The sequence below is a fragment of the Pelophylax lessonae genome (genome assembly GCF_965119305.1).
Source record: "Pelophylax lessonae genome assembly, chromosome: 5".
NCBI classification, from domain to species: domain Eukaryota; kingdom Metazoa; phylum Chordata; class Amphibia; order Anura; family Ranidae; genus Pelophylax; species Pelophylax lessonae.
The window spans coordinates 444,273,098-444,295,761 of NC_138772.1; the positions used below are offsets into that span (position 1 = coordinate 444,273,098).

General features: G+C 43.8%; 1 protein-coding gene and 1 pseudogene across 2 annotated transcripts in view; one reads left to right on the top strand and one right to left on the bottom strand.

Moving 5' to 3' along the window:
* The window catches only part of LOC309556811 (uncharacterized protein C8orf34 homolog), a 424,769-nt gene extending 404,746 nt beyond the window's left edge, over positions 1–20,023 (top strand). Inside the window, exon 14 of the mRNA XM_082259329.1 lies at positions 19,081–20,023. Within this exon, the coding sequence (XP_082115455.1) occupies positions 19,081–19,088 (8 nt within the window). The 3' untranslated portion in view covers positions 19,089–20,023. The remainder of the gene's footprint in view (positions 1–19,080) is intronic.
* Positions 431–18,997, bottom strand: LOC309555636 (annotated as a pseudogene). The gene is made up of 3 exons: positions 18,942–18,997; positions 3,447–3,613; positions 431–1,036 (listed from the first exon to the last, which is right to left on the bottom strand). The product of its transcript is annotated as an uncharacterized misc_RNA (transcript).
* Positions 20,024–22,664: the final 2,641 nt, after the last annotated feature.

Genomic DNA, 22,664 nt, shown 5'->3' on the forward strand with positions numbered 1-22,664 from the left:
ATCACCCATCCAAGATCAAGTTTCTGGGCCTGAGGAGCATCATCTGGACCGTTACATAACTCTCTTATTTTATGAACTCTAGGAATGTCTCTCCCTAGTAGAATCAAAATCTTAACATCCTTGTTAAGTGGTGGAATGTAGTTAGCAATGTGGCTCAAATGAGGGTGATGACGTGCAACCTCTGGTGTGGGGATTTCTTCTCTGTTGTTCGGTAGCTGATCACATTCGATTAGAGTTGGAAGAGGAAACTCTGTGTCCTCATATTCTGATGCAACTATGAAGCCATGGGCTCTTCTTCCAGAAGTATTGACCTTTCCTGCACATGTCTGCAAGGTATAGGACCAGGTCTCTCCTTGAATGTTGAATAGATCAAAGAATTCTGTACTGGCCAATGAGCGATTGCTCTGATCATCGAGTATGGCATACATTTTTATGGAATTTTGACGACATCCGTCAGGAAAAACCCTTACAAGACATATCTTGCTACAAGACTTGCTATGAAGCCCTTCTCCACATACCTCTGTACACCTTGTGGTTACGGGGTCGGCATATTGCTCAGTTCTCTCCCCGCCATCATCTGATGTAGTCTTGGGGTTGCTGCCGGGTGAAGGTTTCCTTTTGAACAGGTCTGAATGAAGAGCGTCCACATGTTTGGCACTGTTGCAGAGAGAACATCTGATGGCGATCTTACAGTCTCTAGCTAAATGATCGGAGGATGCACAACACTTAAAACAGATATTATGCTCTTTGAGAAATGACTTGCGTTCTTCAATAGGCTTGTCCTTAAATGCACGACATTTGGAGAGAGAGTGTGGCGCATTATGAATAGGACACTGTTGATTAAGATTGCTTGCTTTGATGTCTGTAGCTAAGACGTTGGATGCTATTGCGGTCTTCCTCACGGCAATAGGATGCCTTAAATCCTTGAATTTACTGTTGGTGGCAATACCCCTTGAAGTACTTAAAGGAATGGAGGTTGTATCTGGATAGAAGAAGCTTGGGTCATTCTTGGATCTTGCAACCTTCCGCACGAACTCTGAAAAATAAGAAAAGGGAGGGAAGGAAACATGATGTTCATACTTATACTTTGATCCTACACTAGTCCACTTTCCCTGAAGATAACTAGGCAACTTTGCTACAATAGGATTTACGCCCTGAGCAGTGTCTAAATAGCTAAGACCTGGTAAGCTAGGATCTAACTTAGCAATTTCAAGTTCATGAAGGAGGTCACCTAACTCTCTAAGCTTATGATTGTCCTTAACAGAGATTTTAGGAAAGTCGTTTAGTCTCTGGAATAAGGCAGATTCAATGACTTCGGGGCTCCCATAGTCTTGTTCTAGACGTTCCCAGGCAGCATCAAGGCCTGCTTTAAAGTTATAAATGTAGACAGATTTAAGTCTCTTTACTTGTTCTGAAGATTGACGCCCCAACCACTTTATTAGTAAGTCAAGTTCTGCTTGAGGTTCAATGTCCAAGTTTTTGGTTACCGCTTTAAATGTAGATCTCCAACTCCTGTAGTTCTCTGGGCGGTCATCAAATCCAGACAGTCCAGTTGTAATCAACTCTCGTCGAATCATATACTTGCTGAACTCTGCAATGTCAGTGCTTTCAGTTTTTATAGCCACAGGGTCTACTGATGGTGCGCCGTCTTGGACCATGGTTGGTATCTGATGTTCGCTTGCATGTGCTTCCACTGTGAAGGCTCTTATAAATTCATTAGAGTTGGACTGCAGGTAATATAGGGAGCCGTGGAGTGGCCCTGCAGCTTTCACATGCGTTTGCAAATGTGTGTTAACTAAACCCCTGTTTTGACGCAAACTGTTAGACAGGTCAATTTGGTTGGTAAGCAGTCTGGCTAGCAGATTGAACTGGGAATTTTACCTTTGTTTGTTTCATGTGTGGAGCCCTTCCATGTGTTCTTTGCTATGAAGGCCAGTAATAGGTGGGGGCAGTGGCCATTTTGTTTGTTTGGTATCTGATGTTGGTTGGTAGGTAGAGAGAAAGGTGTTGCAGATGGGTTTAATTTAGGTAAGGGTCTGTCGTCTGAAGGTCTCTGAGCATTTGAAGTCAAAGAGAGCTGTATCAAAGGGGGTATAGAGTTCATTCTGTAGTCTTCTGCTGTGCCCTTGTAATCTCTATGCACATAGGGTTGTGGTGGCACATGAGCTGCGTAGGTTGATTCACTTGATTTTGTGACGTGCGGTAGTTGTGGAGGGTCTCTGTTAGTAGGTGTGTCTAGTTGACCAGCTTGCTTTGGCGACACATTGCCTTCTGATCCACTTGCTGGATGATTATGAGAAGAATCTCCAACTGTAGGTGGGACTGTATTGTCGTGGTTCTGAGTTAAGACAAACTATAGGGTCCTTTCAACAGGGTCTTCAAAAGCAGCCAAGCTGGTACAAGCTTCTCCTTCTTCTTCCAATAGGGCTTGTTCCAAGACAGATAACTCTGCTAAAGCTACTTCCTTTTCTTTATTCTTCTGAAGAATTTCTAGCTGAGCCTCGGTTTCTGCTTGTATTCTTGCCTGAATGCGTTTAGCTTCTGCTTCCTTGCATTTAGCTTCTGCTTCCTTGCATTTAGCTTCTGCTTCCTTGCATTTAGCATCTGCCTTGATGGCTGCTTCTTTTTCAGAGCAGGCAGCTTGAACCTGGGCTACTGCAACCTTTTGGCGAGTGTCTGGAAGAAGCAGAGTTACAGGATGTAGTTTCACGTAGCTGTGCCAATCTACCTTCTATCTGTGCATTTGCTTCAAGATATGTGCTATGCCTCTGCTGGTCATTAGAAGTAAAGTCCTTTTATTCCAATGCAGCTTCCTCTATGTTGGAATGTGACAATAGGGAATAGTACTTCTCAGAAAGTCTTTTATAATTCTCAAATGCCTTCTTAACCCTGGAGAGAGCAGTGTTCAATTGCTCAGAATTGTTGCTAGTTTCATTAGTGGCTGTTATACAACTTAAAGTCTTTTCCCATAATGCAGTCAGGTTACTAGATGTTTCTTCCTTACTTGCTTCATAAACCTCCCTTGCCTTCAAGGATGGATGAGGGGCTCTGACAGGACGAGCAGAATGAAGTAAGGAGTCTGCTTTATCTTGACTAAATGCAGGTAATTCTGTGAGATCTCTGTCAGACATAATAAGTACTGTAGTTTTGGTGTCTTGTTAGAAATCTGCCAGAGCTCAGCTCTGTAAGTAGTGACTTCTGTTAGTAAGCAGGCTGGGCTGAGGTATTTGTTACAATAGTTGGCTAGTGCTGAAAACTAGTTCAGACTGGAAGCTTAGCACAGAAGGCTGTAATAGTAATGAAGCATTCAGTAGGTGTCTGGTTTCATATGCAGAGTAATGCTTCTGGTGACACACAGGCAAATGTGGTACTTACGTTTCTGAAGCTGCAGATACCTGTGATGGATGCTTCTGGAAATTTACTTCAAGTACTTCTTAGAAATGTACTTTCTGAAGCTGTATATTCATGGAAATTTACTGTTCTGTCTCAGCATCGATTGTACCTGTGACCTCCTTGTAGACCCAGTCTGAAAGTGTGTGCAGCAGGTTGAATGATGGCTTTAACAGATAGTTTACTCAATGAATAAAGACTCCAGAGGTGTTCTCCAATGCTTCTTTATGCTTCAAGTTAGCAAAGGCATAAACATAGGGACTTTTCCATAGGTAAATTTCCAATGAAGTTACACAGCTTCCACACTCTGCAGTCTCCTCATAACAACTAAACAAAATGGGAGTTACAGCAGGAAAATGGAGGTGGGAGCAACCAACTAGCCAGAAACAGCAGGGGTGTAAGGAAGATACCAATAACATAGCATAACATAACATGTAAAAACAACTGCTAGACAGTTAAAGCTGCGTGGCAGCACAATATATATCTCATAAAAGTGAGTACACCCCTTACATTTTTGTAAATATTTTATTATATCTTTTCATATGACAACGCTAAAGAAATTACATTTTGCTACAATGTAAAGTAATGAGTGTACAGCTTGTATAACAGTGTAAATGTGCTGTCCCCTCAAAATAACTTAACACACAGCCATTAATGTCTAAACCGCTGGCAGCAAAAGAGAGTACACCCCTACGTGAAAATGTCCAAATTGGGTTCAATTAGCCATTTTCCCTCCCCGGTGTCATGTGATTTGTTAATGTTACAAGGTCTCAGGTGTGAATGGGGAGCAGGTGTGTTAAATTTGGTGTTATCGCTGTCACTCTCTCACACTGGTCACTAGAAGTTCCACATGGCACCTCATGGCAAAGAAAAAAGTGAAAATGTCCAATTTGAGCCCAAAGTGTCAATATTTTTTGTGGCCACCATTATTTTCCAGCACTGCCTGAACCCTCTTGGGCATGGAGTTCACCAGAGCTTCTTCCACTCCTCCATGACAATGTCACGGACCTGGTGGATGTTAGAGACCTTGTGCTCCTCCACCTTCCATTTGAGGATGCCCCACAGATGCCTAATAGGGTTTAGGTCTGGAGACATGCTTGGCCAGTCCATCACCCTTACCCTCAGCTTCTTTAGCAAGGCAGTGGTCATCTTGGAGGTGTGTTTGGGGTCATTATCATGTTGGAATACTGCCCTGCGGCCCAGTCTCTGAAGGGAGGGGATCATGCTCTGCTTTAGTATGTCACCGTACATGTTGGCATTCATGGTTCCCTCAATGAACTGTAGCTCCCCAGTGCCGGCAGCACTCATGCAGCCCCAGACCATGTCACTCCCACCACCATGCTTGACTGTAGGCAAGACACACTTGTCCTTGTACTCCTCACCTGGTTGCCACCACACACGCTTGACACCATCTGAACCAAATAAGTTTATCTTGGTCTCATCAGACCACAGGACATGGTTCATGTCCTTAGTCTGCTTGTCTTCAGCAAACTGTTTGCAGGCTTTCTTGTGCACCATCTTAAGAAGATTCCTTCTGGGATGACAGCCATGCAGACCAATTTGATGCAGTGTGTAGAGTATGGTCTGAGCACTGACAGCCTGACCCCCCCACCCCTTCAACCTCTGCAGCAATGCTGGCAGCACTCATCTGTAGGGTTGAGCGGACACCTAGATGTCCGTGTTTGACGGGTTCGGCCGAACTTTAAAAAAAAGTCCGGGTCCGTGTCCCGGACTTTTACCGAACTTTTCCCGGACACCGAACCCCATTGAAGTCAATGGGGACCCGAACTTTAAGGCACTAAAATGGCTCTAAAACACCAATGGAAAGGGCTAGAGTGCTGCAAATGGCAGCAAAACGTAGTTAAGAGCATGGCAAGTGCTCTGCAAACAAATGTGGATAGGGAAATAACTTAAAACAACAAAAAAAAAAACAGAAAAATAAAACAATGTTCTTCATCTCTGAAGGACGAGGCCCATATGGAGTAGGAGGGAGGTTGAGGTGGTGGTGGATGTGGCGGTGTCATAGGCGTGCGCACAGGGTGTGCCGGGTGTACCTGGGCAGACCCTAATCACCTAGGGCACATAGCATTATCGCTCTGTTTGCCAGTGAGGAGATGGGAAAGATCTCCCTCGGACCTGCTCTGCTCTATTTCTCTTTGCCAGCAGGGAGAGTAATGTATCGGGGCCATGTACATGTAGGCAAACACATGCATGTGTATTTCAACTTTGGGGTGCACACCCTAATGCAATAGGCTGCGCACACCTATGGGCGGTGTAGGTGGAAGCGGCGGTGGAGGAGGACCAGGGCCGGATTAAGAGCATCATGGTCTTGGTGCTGAGGATTTTGAAGGGCCTTAAGGGCCGTGCCTTGGCATGCACCCAGAGGAGGAAGGGTGCAGCCATGCATGCCTAATTCAACATGGGATGCTGTCTCTGAAGCCCATAAACTCATCCATGCATCGGCAACTGTCCCTCCTTGTCAGGCCTTCGTGCTGTGTGGGGAGGTTCTGAGGGTGCTGCCTGGGGAAGCGAGCATAGAAGCCAGACTTCTGTGTTTACAAGTGACAGAAGAGCGGTCACAGTGAATATGGCCAACCCGGGGCCTATATAAAAGGTAGGGGCCTGGAGCTGCAGCTCCAATAGCCCCTACGTTAATCTGGCCCTGAGGAGGAGGACGAGGTAGCCAACACTGCTTCTTTTCACAAATTTTAAATGAGGGTACACCCCAAAAGAGTGAGAAAGAGCAAAAATGGAACAATGGGTGGGTAAGGTCGGTATCCATTGCTATTCTGCACAAGGTACGGAAAAGTCCCGTGGGATCCATGCCTGGTTCATTTTAATGAACGTGAGCTTGTCCACATTGTCTCTGGACAGGCGGCTGCGCTTGTCTGTTATAACGCCCCCAGCCGTGCTAAATACCCATTCAGATAATACACTGGCTGCAGGGCACGCCAGCACCTCCAAGGCGTAAAGGGCAAGCTCAGGCCATGTGCCCAATTTGGAGACCCAGAAGTTGAAGGGGGCAGACCCCTCATTCACTACATGTAGGCGTGTGCACACATACTGCTCCACCATGTTGGTAAAATGCTGCCTCCTGCTAAGACGTTCCATCTGAGCTGCTGGTGCTGCTGTTTGTTGTGGCGTGCTGACAAAGCTTTTCCACATTTCGGCCATGCTAACCCTGCCTTCTGAGGTGCTGGCGGTGCCCTGGTTGCGTTGGCGACCTCCTCCTCCTCCTCCTCTGCCTTGTGCTTCCACTGTGGCCCCGCTGTCAGATGGGAATGCCAGCAGCATCGCATCTACCAGCGTGCGCTTGTACTCGCGCATCTTGCGATCGCGCTCCAGTGAGTGAATTAAGGACGGTACGTTGTCCTTGTAACGGGGATCCAGCAGCGTGGCCACCCAGTAATCAGCACAAGTTAGAATGTGGGCAACTCGGCGGTCGTTGTGGAGACACTGCAGCATGTAATCGCTCATGTGTGCCAGGCTGCCCAGAGGCGACGAAAGGCTGTCCTCTGTGGGAGGTGTATCGTCCGTGTCCTCTGTATCCCCCCAGCCACGCACCAGTGATGGCCATGAGCTGGCCTGGGTGCCACCCTGCTGTGAACATGGTTCCATCTCCTCCTCCTCCTCCTCCTCATCCTCCAGAACTGTGCCCCTGCTGGACAATTGTGTCCCTGGCATTTGTGCGTGCAGGAACCCACCCTCGGAGCCCCTTGCGAATGACTGCCCTGAAAGCCTTTGAAATGTTACCTCTTCATCCTCCTCCTCCTCATCCTGTGCCACATCCTCTTCCATCATCGCCCGAATTGTTTTTTCAAGGAGGCATAGAAGTGGGATAGTTAAGCTGAGAACGGCGTCATTGCCACTGGCCATGTTGGTGGAGTACTCAAAACAGCGTAACAAGGCACACAGGTCTCGCATGGAGGCCCAGTTATTGGTGGTGAAGTGGTGCTGTTCCGCAGAGCGACTCACGCGTGCGTGCTGCAGCTGAAACTCCACTATGGCCTGCTGCTGCTCGCACAGTCTTTGCAGCATGTGCAAGGTGGAGTTCCACCTTGTGGGCACGTCACATATGAGGCGGTGAGCGGGAAGGCCGAAGTTACGCTGCAGCGCTGCCAGGCGAGCAGCAGCAGGGTGAGAACGCCGAAAGTGCGCACAGACGGCCCGCACTTTCTGCAGCAGCTCTGACATATCGGGGTAGTTTTTAAGGAACCTCTGCACCACCAAATTCAGCACATGCGCCAGGCAAGGGATGTGCGTCAAACCGGCTAGGCCCAGAGCTGCTATGAGATTTCGCCCATTATCGCACACCACCAGGCCGGGCTTGAGGCTCGCTGGCAGCAACCACTCATTTGTCTGCTGTTCCATGCTCCTCCACAACTCCTGCGCGGTGTGTGGTTTGTCCCCCAAACAGGCAAGTTGTAAAACTGCCTGCTGTCATTTAGCCCTGGCCGTGCTGAAGTTGGTGGTGAAGGTATTACGCTGTCCGGATGAGGAGGCGGTAGAGGATGAGGTAGCGGAGTAGGATGAGTTAGGAACAGGAGGCAAACTGAAGCGCCCTGCAATCCTCGGTGGTGGAAGGACATGCGCCAAATTGCTATCCGCCTCAGGCCCATCCGCCACTGCATTTACCCAGTGTGCCGTTAGGGAGATATAACGCCCCTGACCGTGCTTACTGGTCCACGTATCGGTAGTTAGGTGGACCTTGGCACAGATGGTGTTGCGCAGTGCACACCTGATTTTTTCCCCCACTTGGTTGTGCAGGGAAGGGATGGCTTGCCTGGAAAAGTAGTGGCGGCTGGGCACGACGTACTGTGGGACAGCCACCGACATAAGCTTTTTAAAACTGGGCGTCTCCACCAGACGGAATGACAGCATTTCAAAGGCCAATAATTGTGAAATGCTGGCATTCAGGGCCAGGGATCGCGGGTGGGTAGGGGGGTACTTCCTCTTCCTCTCAAGTGTTTGGGAGATGGAAAGCTGAACACTTCCACGGGACATTGTGGAGATGGTTGTTGGTGACCCAGGTGGTGGTGTTGCTGACAGATCGTCTGTTTGCGGGGTGGCAGGTGCCGGTATGACTACAGAGGTGGCTGGAGCGGCCGAGACTGCAGCAGAAGAGGAAGCAGGATGAGCCAGAGACGTTTCTTGGTTTTGAAGATGTGTACTCCACTGCAGCTCGTGCTTTGCACTTAGATGCCTGATCATGCAGGTTGTGCTCAGGTTGAGAAGGTTTATGCCTCGCTTCAGGCTCTGATTGCACAGGGTGCAAACCACTCGTGTCCTGTCATCAGCACATTTTCTAAAGAACTTCCACGCTAGAGAACTCTTTTGAGCTGACTTTGGTGCGCTCGTTCCCTTGCTGCGTTGGGCAGTAGCAGGCGTAGTGTCTAGGGCACGGCCGCTCCGCTTCTGCACCCTGCTCCCTCTTCTGCTGTGCTGGTGGCTCTGTGCGACCACCGCCTCTTCCTCCAAAATACTCAGGTCACCTGCATGACCTTCATTCCATGTGGGGTCGAGGACCTCATCGTCCTCCACATCATCTTCCACCCAGTCTTCACCCCTGCCCTCCCTGTCGGTCTCCACAATGCTGAACGCCGCAGCAGTTGGCACCTGCGTTTCGTCATCATCGGAGACGTGCTGTGATGGTCCTTCCATGTACTCATCTTGAGAAATAAGTGGTTGGGCATCGCTGCACTCAATTTCTTCCACTTCTGGGGCAGGGCTAGGTGGATGGCCCTGGGAAACCCTGCTGACAGAGTCCTCAAAAAGAATAAGAGACTGCTGTATGGCTTGGGGCTCAGACTGCTTGCCTGATTTGCAAGGGGGTGAGGTGAAAGACGGTTGGACATTGGCTGCAGGTGCCAACTCTGACCTTTCTGCAGTAGACTGGGTGGGAGACAATGTGAAGGAACTGGAGGCACTGTCAGCAGCAAACCAATCTACTATCGCCTCTCTGTGTTCTGGCCTCATCACTTCTAGAGGCGTATGATGCCCTACCAAATACTGCTGCAGGTTCTGTCGCCTACTCACACTTGAGGAAGGTGTTTCACTTGTGCGTGTAGCTGGCACAGATCGACCACGTCCTCTCCTTGCAACAGGAGCTCTAGCAGCAGCACCACGACCCCGGCCACGGCCCCTATTTGACGCTCTCCTCATATTTCTGAAATTTAAGATCTTGCCCTAGAAAGGTCTTTATTGAATAGCAGAACAAAAGAACAACAGTATCGCACGGGTGTATCTCACAGTCAAATATGCAAACTATGCTTGCAATTTAATGTTTTTTACACCAAAAGGGTGTGTATTGAATAGCGGAATAGGATAAAAAAACTGTGTATCTCACACGTACAAACACAGACTAGGCCCGATTAAATTTTTTCCTACCCTAAAGGGAGGATGAGGAAGAGGAGTATGGAACAGGCAGCACCCTCAAATCTTCAGAAGTATGAGATGAACCTCAAAAACTTGGAAAGGTGGATCTCACACGTACCGACACAGACTATTCCGCAATTTAATTGATCCCCAAAGGTTTTTATTGAATAGCGGAATGGGAAATATGATCAAAAAAAGTGTATGTATCTCACACGTACAGAAGCACACTAGGCCCCAATTACTATTGTTTGTACACCTAAAAGGATGGATGAGGAGGAGGAGGAGTATGGAACAGGCAGCACCCTCAAATCTTCAGAAGTATGAGATGAACCTCAAAAACTTGGAAAGGTGGATCTCACACGTACCGACACAGACTATTCCGCAATTTAATTGATCCCCAAAGGTTTTTATTGAATAGCGGAATAGGAAATATGATCAAAAAAAGTGTACGTATCTCACATGTACAGAAGCACACTAGGCCCCAATTACTATTGTTTGTACACCTAAAAGGATGGAGGAGGAGGAGGAGGAGTATGGAACAGGCAGCACCCTCAAAGCTTCAGAAGTATGAGATGAACCCCAAAAACTTGGAAAGGTGGATCTCACACGTACCGACACAGACTATTCCGCAATTTAATTGATCCCCAAAGGTTTTTATTGAATAGCGGAATAGGAAATATGATCAAAAAAAGTGTATGTATCTCACACGTACAGAAGCACACTAGGCCCCAATTACTATTGTTTGTACACCTAAAAGGATGGAGGAGGAGGAGTATGGAACAGGCAGCACCCTCAAAGCTTCAGAAGTATGAGATGAACCCCAAAAACTTGGAAAGGTGGATCTCACACGTACCGACACAGACTATTCCGCAATTTAATTGATCCCCAAAGGTTTTTATTGAGTAGCGGAATAGGAAATATGATCAAAAAAAGTGTATGTATCTCACACGTACAGAAGCACACTAGGCCCCAATTACTATTGTTTGTACACCTAAAAGGATGGAGGAGGAGGAGGAGGAGTATGGAACAGGCAGCACCCTCAAAGCTTCAGAAGTATGAGATGAACCCCAACAACTTGGAAAGGTGGATCTCACACGTACCGACACAGACTATTCCGCAATTTAATTGATCCCCAAAGGTTTTTATTGAATAGCGGAATAGGAAATATGATCAAAAAAAGTGTATGTATCTCACACGTACAGAAGCACACTAGGCCCCAATTACTATTGTTTGTACACCTAAAAGGATGGATGAGGAGGAGGAGGAGTATGGAACAGGCAGCACCCTCAAATCTTCAGAAGTATGAGATGAACCTCAAAAACTTGGAAAGGTGGATCTCACACGTACCGACACAGACTATTCCGCAATTTAATTGATCCCCAAAGGTTTTTATTGAATAGCGGAATAGGAAATATGATCAAAAAAAGTGTATGTATCTCACACGTACAGAAGCACACTAGGCCCCAATTACTATTGTTTGTACACCTAAAAGGATGGAGGAGGAGGAGGAGGAGGAGGAGTATGGAACAGGCAGCACCCTCAAAGCTTCAGAAGTATGAGATGAACCCCAAAAACTTAGAAAGGTGGATTTCACACGTACCGACACAGACTATTCCGCAATTTAATTGATCCCCAAAGGTTTTTATTGAATAGCGGAATAGGAAATATGATCAAAAAAAGTGTATGTATCTCACACGTACAGAAGCACACTAGGCCCCAATTACAATTGTTTGTACACCTAAAAGGATGGAGGAAGAGGAGTATGGAACAGGCAGCACCCTCAAAGCTTCAGAAGTATGAGATGAACCCCAAAAACTTGGAAAGGTGGATCTCACACGTACCGACACAGACTATTCCGCAATTTAATTGATCCCCAAAGGTTTATATTGAATAGCGGAATAGGAAATATGATCAAAAAAAGTGTATGTATCTCACACGTACAGAAGCACACTAGGCCCCAATTACTATTGTTTGTACACCTAAAAGGATGGAGGAGGAGGAGGAGGAGTATGGAACAGGCAGCACCCTCAAAGCTTCAGAAGTATGAGATGAACCCCAAAAACTTGGAAAGGTGGATCTCACACGTACCGACACAGACTATTCCGCAATTTAATTGATCCCCAAAGGTTTTTATTGAATAGCGGAATAGGAAATATGATCAAAAAAAGTGTATGTATCTCACACGTACAGAAGCACACTAGGCCCCAATTACTATTGTTTGTACACCTAAAAGGATGGAGGAGGAGGAGTATGGAACAGGCAGCACCCTCAAAGCTTCAGAAGTATGAGATGAACCCCAAAAACTTGGAAAGGTGGATCTCACACGTACCGACACAGACTATTCCGCAATTTAATTGATCCCCAAAGGTTTTTATTGAATAGCGGAATAGGAAATATGATCAAAAAAAGTGTATGTTTCTCACACGTACAGAAGCACACTAGGCCCCAATTACTATTGTTTGTACACCTAAAAGGATGGATGAGGAGGAGGAGGAGTATGGAACAGGCAGCACCCTCAAAGCTTCAGAAGTATGAGATGAACCCCAAAAACTTGGAAAGGTGGATCTCACACGTACCGACACAGACTATCCCGCAATTTAATTGATCCCCAAAGGTTTTTATTGAATAGCGGAATAGGAAATATGATCAAAAAAAAGTATGTTTTTCACACGTACAGAAGCACACTAGGCCCCAATTACTATTGTTTGTACCCCTAAAAGGATGGATGAGGAGGAGGAGGATGAAACAGGCAGCACTCTCAAATCTTCAGAAGTATGAGATTGTGTTCACTGTACCCCACAAAGATTGTGTTCACTGCACCCCAAAAGGATTGTCTTCACTGCACCCCACAAAGATTGTGTTCACTGTAATCCACAAAGATTGTGTTCACTGTACCCCCCAAAGATTTTGTTCACTGCACCCCACAAAGATTGTGTTCACTGTACCCCACAAAGATTTTGTTCACTGCACCCCACAAGGATTGTCTTCACTGCACCCCACAAGGATTGTTTTCACTGCACCCCACAAAGATTGTGTTCACTGTACCCCACAAAGATTGTGTTCACTGCACCCCAAAAGGATTGTCTTCACTGCACCCCACAAAGATTGTGTTCACTGTACCCCACAAAGATTGTGCTCACTGTACCCCCCAAAGATTTTGTTCACTGCACCCCACAAGGATTGTCTTCACTGCACCCCACAAGGATTGTCTTCACTGTACCCCACAAAGATTGTGTTCACTGCACCCCAAAAGGATTGTCTTCACTGCACCCCACAAAGATTGTGTTCACTGTACCCCACAAAGATTGTGTTCACTGTACCCCCCAAAGATTTTGTTCACTGCACCCCACAAGGATTGTCTTCACTGCACCCCACAAAGATTGTGTTCACTGTACCCCACAAAGATTGTGTTCACTGTAGACCACAAAGATTTTGTTCACTGCACCCCACAAAGATTGTGTTCACTGTACCCCACAAAGATTTTGTTCACTGTACCCCACAAAGATTGTGTTCACTGTACCCCACAAAGATTTTGTTCACTGCACCCCACAAAGATTGTGTTCACTGCACCCCAAAAGGATTGTCTTCACTGCACCCCACAAAGATTGTGTTCACTGTACCCCACAAGGATTGTCTTCACTGCACCCCACAAAGATTGTGTTCACTGTACCCCACAAAGATTGTGTTCACTGTACCCCCCAAAGATTTTGTTAACTGCACCCCACAAGGATTGTCTTCACTGCACCCCACAAGGATTGTCTTCACTGCACCCCACAAAGATTGTGTTCACTGTACCCCACAAAGATTGTGTTCACTGTACCCCACAAAGATTGTGTTCACTGCACCCCAAAAGGATTGTCTTCACTGCACCCCACAAAGATTGTGTTCACTGTACCCCACAAGGATTGTCTTCACTGCACCCCACAAGGATTGTCTTCACTGCACCCCACAAAGATTGTGTTCACTGTACCCCACAAAGATTGTGTTCACTGTACCCCCCAAAGATTTTGTTCACTGCACCCCACAAGGATTGTCTTCACTGCACCCCACAAGGATTGTCTTCACTGCACCCCACAAAGATTGTGTTCACTGTACCCCACAAAGATTGTGTTCACTGTACCCCCCAAAGATTTTGTTCACTGCACCCCACAAGGATTGTCTTCACTGCACCCCACAAAGATTGTGTTCACTGTACCCCACAAAGATTTTGTTCACTGCACCCCACAAAGATTGTGTTCACTGCACCCCAAAAGGATTGTCTTCACTGCACCCCACAAAGATTGTGTTCACTGTACCCCACAAGGATTGTCTTCACTGCACCCCACAAGGATTGTCTTCACTGCACCCCACAAAGATTGTGTTCACTGTACCCCACAAAAATTGTGTTCACTGCACCCCAAAAGGATTGTCTTCACTGCACCCCACAAAGATTGTGTTCACTGTACCCCACAAAGATTGTGTTCACTGTACCCCCCAAAGATTTTGTTCACTGCACCCCACAAGGATTGTCTTCACTGCACCCCACAAGGATTGTCTTCACTGCACCCCACAAAGATTGTGTTCACTGTACCCCACAAAGATTGTGTTCACTGTACCCCCCAAAGATTTTGTTCACTGCACCCCACAAGGATTGTCTTCACTGCACCCCACAAGGATTGTCTTCACTGCACCCCACAAAGATTGTGTTCACTGTACCCCACAAAGATTTTGTTCACTGTACCCCCCAAAGATTGTGTTCACTGTACCCCACAAAGATTGTGTTCACTGCACCCCACAAAGATTGTGTTCACTGCACCCCAAAAGGATTGTCTTCACTGCACCCCACAAAGATTGTGTTCACTGTACCCCACAAGGATTGTCTTCACTGCACCCCACAAGGATTGTCTTCACTGCACCCCACAAAGATTGTGTTCACTGTACCCCACAAAGATTTTGTTCACTGCACCCCAAAAGGATTGTGTTCACTGCACCCCAAAAAGATTGTGTTCACTGCAGCCCACACACAGAAAAATGGATGTGGATCACTGACACCTGCCTATCTCCTATCCCACACCACACAGCAATATCGATTGTAGTTTGTAGAACACACTGACCCTATAATTCAGCAGACTCTATCCCTAAAATGCCTACAACTCGCCCTGCCTAAACACTCCGACCTGACCTTAAATTCTTACCGGACACCAATTCGTTTTCCCTGCCTGTCTTTCCCTAATCAGCAGCCAGCGCGTATGTGTGCTCTGTCCCTGAGCTTAGCAGCAGAATGACGCCGCTGCGGCTGCCTCGAACTTATAAAGACTTGGTCACATGCTTCAGACGGCCAATCACAGCTACTCATACATTTGCAGGCATGGCTGGGATAGCTTAAGGCACACCAGTTAAACGATTGTTGATTGGCTGTTGAAAGCCCGCCATGAAAAGAGCGCCAAAACATGCAAAACCCGGAAATAAAACGACCGAACACGGATTTTTTACCCGAACATACAGTAAAGTGTCTGTGTCCGTGTTCGGGTAACAAAAATCCAATTATTCGGTACGAACACGAATAATACAGTCCGTGTTCACTCAACACTACTCATATGTCTATTTCTCATAGACTACCTCTAGATATGACACTGCGCACATGCACTCAACTCCTTTGGTCGACCATGGAGAGGCCTGTTCTCAGTGGAACCTGTCCTGTTAGACCACTTTATGGTCTTGGCCACCGTGCTGCAGCTCAGTTTCAGGGTCTTGGCAATCTTCTTATAGCCTAGGCCATCTTTATGTAGAGCAACAATTCTTTTTTTCAGATCCTCAGAGAGTTCTTTGCCATGAGGTGCAAAATTGAATTTCCAGTGACCAGTATGAGAGAGTGAGAGCAATAACACCAACTGTAACACACCTGCTCCCCATTTACACCTGATACCTTGCAACACTAATGAGTCACATGACATCGGGGAGGGAAAGTGGCTAATTGGGCCCAATTTGGACATTTTAATTAGGGGTGTACTCACATTTGTTGCCAGCGGTTCAGACATTAATGGCTGTGTTTTGAGGTATTTTTAGGGGACAGCAAATTTACAGTTATACGAGCTGTACACTCACTACTTTACATTGTAGCAAAGTGTCATTTCTTCAGTGTTGTCACATTAAAAGATATGTTAAAACATTTACAAAAATGTGAGGGGTGTACTCACTTTTGTGAGATACTGTGTGTGTGTATATGTGTATATATATATATATATATATATATATATATATATATATATATATATACACGCACACACACACTCTGTTTATGTCAGTGTGAGCATGTATTAAAATGTAAGCAAAACCTTGTCAATGTGAGCATGTACTAAAGTATATGTATAGCTAAAGCTTGTTTCTTAGTTTTAGAGAGAGTAGGGAAGGGTTAAAACCTGTGTCAGGTTTTTGTTGCTATTCCCACTGAGGCGATTCACTCTTTCTATTTGACCTGAAACAGGAAGTGAGGGGAAATCCCCCCAACCCCTCCCCTCCCCCCATGGGGAACCTTTTCTGGAGACAGCTGTCTAAGATGGGATTCCTCCTCATTTTGTAAAAATCTCCCCTTGCCTTCTGCTTTGTCTTTGAAAGTGAAATTTTGCACAATGGAACAAAGATGGCAAATAAAAAAAAAATAAGTGACAAGGTTTTTTTTTTCTTCATTTGTGGTTTTATTTAAGGAAAGTGCTCATAAACAGGTCCATGAAATGCTGACAAATTCCACAAAAAAAGGAAATAAAACAATTAATACAATACAATTTCTGCTTATTACCAGTAAGTTCCATATCTATTCAATGTGGTGTTCACCAATGAAAGAGGTGAAGGCTTACATCTTGGTTCAGATGAGAAAAAGTGATAAGGATCTTAAAGTTTATTAAAAGCCCAAACTTTTTTTTTTTTTTTGGATAAAGTTGTGAGGGTGTGCCAGGTTTTATCACTGTCTATGTCCTTGCTAGGGAAATTTGCCCTCTCGATTTGTCCTGTTGACCATTATCACTATGACTGAAATTGAGGGAAAATCCAAAATTTTGAGTTGTCACTAGAACAGGAGGAAATGCGGAGGTATAGAGGCACACCTGTATAAGTGGTAACTTCCTAAGAGGAGATTTACCTTCCTTCACATTTCAGCCTATGTCAATACTATATGTAAAAATCTATTTTCAAAGTAGTTGTTTTACTCAAGGCTAATATACTCTTCACTTGGCAAGAGAATTTCCCCTTAGGTTAGGGTGAAGCTCTACTGACTTCCATCATCCAATCACAAGCAAGCAAAATATTGTTTTTTCCCTTGTATTTATACAGCTTGAAGTCATCTGTCCAGCTGAACATGAACTCCTTAAAGACATGTTAATGAAATACTTTTTGCATCCGTTTTATGGAAGTTATAAAATATATTAATTTATCTCATATTTATTAAATTAATTTTTATGAAAACTCCTTTCCATAGAAATACACTGCTCAAAAAAATTTAAGGAACACTTTTTAATCAGAGTATAGTATCAAGTCAATCGAACTCCTAGGATATTGATCTGGTCAGTTAGGTAGCAGAGGGGATTGTTAATCAGTTTCAGCTGCTTTGGAGTTAATAAAATTAAAAACAGGTGCACTAGATGGGCAACAATGAGACAACCTTCAAAACAGGAAAATTACATTTTTTTTCCCTGCTCATCTTTTCTGACTGTTTTTAACTAGTTTTGCATTTGGCTAAGGTCAGTGTAACTACTAGTAGCATGAGGCAATACCTGGACCCTATAGAGGTTGCACAGGCAGTACAACTCCTCCAAGATGGCACATCAATATGTGCCATTGCCAGAATGTTTGCTGTGTCTCCCAGCACGGTCTCAAGAGCATGGAGGAGATTCCAGGAGACAGGCAGTTACTCTAGGAGAGCTGGACAGGGCCATAGAGGGTCTTTATCCCATCAGCAGGACCAGTATCTGCTCCTTTGTGCAGGGAGGAACAGGATGAGCACTGCCAGAGCACTACAAAATGACCTCCAGCAGGCCACTGGTGTGAAAGTTACGGATCAGACAGAAACAGACTTGAGGGCCCAATGTCCTCTAATGGGCCCTGTGCTCACTGCCTGGCCCCATGAAGCTCGATTGGCATTTTCCACTGAACACCAGAATTGGCAGGTCTGCCACTGGCACCTTGTGCTTTTCACAGATGAGAGCAGGTTCACCCTGAGCACATGTGAGATGTGAAAGGGTCTGGAGAAGCCGTGAAGAATGTTATGCTGCCTGTAACATCGTTCAGCATGACCGGTTTGGTGGTGGGTCGCAGATGGTCTCATATCCATGGAGGGACGCACAGACCTTTACAGGCTAGACAATGGCACCCTGACTGCCATTTGGTATCAGGATGCGATCCTTGGACCCATTGTCAGATCCTTCGCTGGTGCAGTGGGTCCTGGGCTCCTCCTGGTGCACGATAATGACTGGCCTCAGGTTGCGAGAGTATGCAGCTTGTTCTAAATCCAATAGAGAACCTCTGGGACATTATGTTTCGGTCCATCCAACTCTGTCAGTTTGCACCTCAGTCTGTTCAGGAGCTCAGTGATGCCCTGGTCCAGATCTGGGAGGAAATACCCCAGGACACCATCCGTCGTCCTATTAGGAGCAAGCCCCGACGTTGTTAGGCATGCATACAAGCAAGTGGGGGCCATACAAACTACTACTATTTTTAGTTGCTGCAATGAAATTTCAGCAAAATGGACTAGCCTGCTGTATTATTTTTTCACTTTGATTTTTGGGGTGTCTTTGAATTCAGCCCTCTGTAGGTTGATCATTTTAATTTCCATCAAACAATGCGGCATCCTTTAGTTCCTAACACATTACCCAGTTCATGTCAGTATAGATATCCAGCATGATATTGTTCCCCATCGAGATCTGATGTGTTTTCAAAGTGTTCCTTTCATTTTTTTTTTGAGCAGCGTAGTTGGTTTGACATTCCACAATGTACTTCTGTTCTACGTCAGCATTTCATCTAACCTCCCTGGAAATCTTTCTGTTTTGTCTATCCTCTTTTCCTCATCCTGACATGAATATTAATTCAACTTGGTGAAGGATCAACATTTTTTGGGGCGAGGGGTAACTCCTATTGGGAGCTCAAAGTGATGTAATCACTAATATGACTACTAGTAAAACAAACTGCCAACCTGATTTCTGTTTTACTTATGTCTAAATGATTGATAGAGGGTAAGTGAGATTAACTGTGATCCTTCATCCATGTGTCTTATTTAACACTTGAAAATTATACACAATTACATCTCAAAAGTGAAGGTGCTGATTAAACTTTTTTTTTTTCTTGTAGGTTTGTGATGCCACGAGAACATAATGAATGTTGAATACCAGAAGTGAATACAAATTTTCAGTAACTGGATTTCACTAAAATGGGAGAATAGTTATTTTTATAATGTGTTTAATAATATTGTCAACTTAATAATCATGACAAAAAATATAATGGTTTATTATCTGTTGAATAAAATATGATCAGTTTTCATTCTGAAACTGCTATCAAACCAGCACCTTGTTAGTGAATTTAAAAACCGAAACTAACTACTTGCCATTTTAATAGATGGTTTGTAAAAAAAATCATCCCAAACCCTATTCTCTTATACTGAACATTTCCTTAGAATTTGAGGTATATCGTACTTTTATTAACTCGTGTTGAAGCAATATATTTAGTTCAAGTGAAAATATTTTAACCGAAAGATTTCTTTGGAAGTTGCGATAAGTCTGATGCCACACATGTTTAAAAGCTAGGTGCTCAGTTTAACTTTTGCGCGTTCCATGTTTAAGTGAAAGGCTTTAATTTAGGGACTCCCTTAACTGTTCCAAATGGATAGTCTTATTGTATTGTAATTTATTTAATCTTACAATGCTTTAGAAGGAGCAATGATAAAGTGTAGAGTGCAACAATTTAATGGAAGTCAATGAAAGGTGATGAATTTTTGAGTTGCTGGACCTTGCTTGATGCTCTTTGACTTATTCTTAATCAAATTTCTCAAACAGGTTGAAACTGTGCAACTGAGTTTTTTTTTTTTTTTTGCTCAGTTAAATGTAGCATGTTAAGGGTGAATACAGATCCATCGAACATGTGATTGTTCTTCTTAACTAGTTAGTCATTTAATAATTTCTGTAGAAAAGTGTTCAGCTTGGAAGGTGGTATCTAAAATCACGATCCTACTAATTTATTTTTAATGTTAGATTATAACATTCTTTATGTTACCATCTGTTTGTATACCATCTTAAGAAGAAGCTGTGGCCTGCTGACATTTGGAATCACAGAAAAAGGACATATTGACACTTTAGCCTCACAACGTATACAGTAAATGATTACCTTTACTGTAAAGTCATGTAGCATTGTCAGGTCAAGTCAACTCCTGTCTGGAACTTCTTGCTGTTGTTGCTTTTTAAGTCAACTATTTATTGTTTGTTCTTTGCATCCAACTTTGTAGTTGTCACTTGACAGCCCTTCACCATGTCTTGTAGCATGTAAAAATTATGAATGACTTCACACCCTACACAAGTAGCATTATTGAATTTGATTGCTTCAGGTATATTATGGGAATTATACATTGACTTTCCCTGCAGCATCAAAAATGACTGATCGCAGTTGAGGTGTGTGTGTTTGAAAACAGTTCTGTAGATAAAGTTTTATAGTACTTGCGATAATAATCTAGAAGACTTATTTAATAATTACACTTTGCTATTAAATATGAAGTTATTTCAAATAATTTGTGATAAAGGTTCTTAAATTCTAGCTGTACCCAGTGCTTACACTTTTTGTAAGCAATTTTTTTACAGCTTTATTTTAATTTTAGTTATAACACATAGTTGTTTTTGAATGTAAAAGAAAATGCATGTTTTATTTTACAATTTCATATTTCTTAAATGTACATGCAAGTCTCTGTTTTAACAGCCTTAAATACTGGCATCCAGTCTACCACTACTGGAATAGTGGAAGTTGCCATTTAGCCAAGGAGGCTTTTGGTTTTGAGAAATGTCAGTCCTGAAGCCAATTGAATTGCACAGTATGTCAGCTGGCTCACTATGTCAGTACCTCACCTCACTAAGCCCTGTACACACCATACCAAAAGTTGTCCAGTTAAGCAGGAATCGGCCATGTTTCAGTATATGGTTACCACTGTCTGTTCAAGAGAAGCAAGTCTAACAACCGACTTCTGTCCAATGGTCTTGCTGAAAAACCAGCATTCAATCCATGCTTGCAGCCAATGGCTGCAAGCACTGATCAGTATATTCTGGCCAGATGGGTCCCCCTTTCAGAATACAATAGCACAGTGGGAGAGAACATATTGTTGTTGTTGTGGAGATGTGAGTTTTTTTTTTTCATTGAACATACTGGTTGAATGAAAAAAACATTAATGTGAATACCCAGATTTAACTTACTTAGGAAATAAAACACACCCAGAGTTAAAAGGCTGTAAGATTGCTCTATAAAAAATATCTGTTCCTTGTATAACAGATGCTCCTTACTGATGTCATTGCACTTACACCCATTTTCTTGTGAGATATTATACATTTTCATATTTCTGAATTTCTGGTGATGCATTATTACAGTATCACAAAATAAGTATAAAGAAAGTGCTTTACAAGAGACAGGTCGAGACTAGCAAATCATTACTTTATAACTTTTTGACATGAGTGCTTGGGATACAGTGCCCAAAGGGATTTCTTAAGGGTAGAATAAAATAATGTGATGCTGATATGATTGTTAGGTATTTTAATATACTGTACTTTTAGATATTGTAGTTAAGAATCAGCTATGGGTGGCATTGAACACATAGCATAAAAGCCATACTAAAGACTTGATCCATTTCTTTATGTGGAGTAGCAGCTTTGAACCATTCAGAGGCTGAAAAATTACCCAAAAAATAAGAGAGAGGATTTTGCAAATGTTATACTGTATAGTCCTCTGGGTATTTAGTGCATGAGACATGCTAGTTTTGAGGCAGAACCCCTACATTTTGGCCTTTTTGACTTCATTCAAACTGCCAACAATTACCAAAAAAACAAATATGTATTAAAAAAAAAAAAAAAAAGGCTTATGCACTTACCAGTATTGCTATTTTTTCAGAATTGTGGGTAGATTACCAGTGGAGTGCACAGTGATATTTGAGGTATTTTACACAAGGCAGTATAATTTCCAAATAACATAATCCATAGCCAATTTTACAATGCATTATGATGCAGATGATTCAAATAATGTAGCTACCATGATGGTCCATTCCTGCAGGTATACCTTGTATCCCATATTTACCAAATATCCTGGGAAGCAGGCAGAAGAAAAGCTTGAACTATTTTGTATTCAAAATAAACTAATTTGAGCTTAAATTGCTTCCTCATAAAGCCCCAAAAATCCTTGAAATTCTATGTGTGCCTTGACATATTAATAAAGGGGTTAATCCCTGGAAATAATTGAACTCCAGCTAGTAATTTTGGTTTATAGACATAAGAGGTTGAGCTCTTTTATTGCTTGTTGTGCTTCAAAAGGACTATAGAGGTGGTCTTATTATAGAGGTGTGGAATAGCCACAAACTATTTTAAAGTGGTCCCTCTAGAGCGTTTCATGTCCGCATTAGTTTGTTTTTTCCCAACCGAACATTGCAATATACAAAATCCGTACCAATTTGATGATTGCTACACCCTGTCTGTATGGAAGCCAACTGAAGGTGTGCCAACCATATAAAAGGATCTTCTTTCCAAAAAATGTTTCTGTGCAAATCAAGGCAATTTATATTTTCTAAAGTTGACACTTTTTTGCATTTAACATTTTTAATTTAAATTAGCTTGCAAATGGGAAATTGGTTTTGTAGCACTGAATGTCTTCAACTAGGAAATAATTTTCCAACTCTACCAAAGATGTTTACCTGA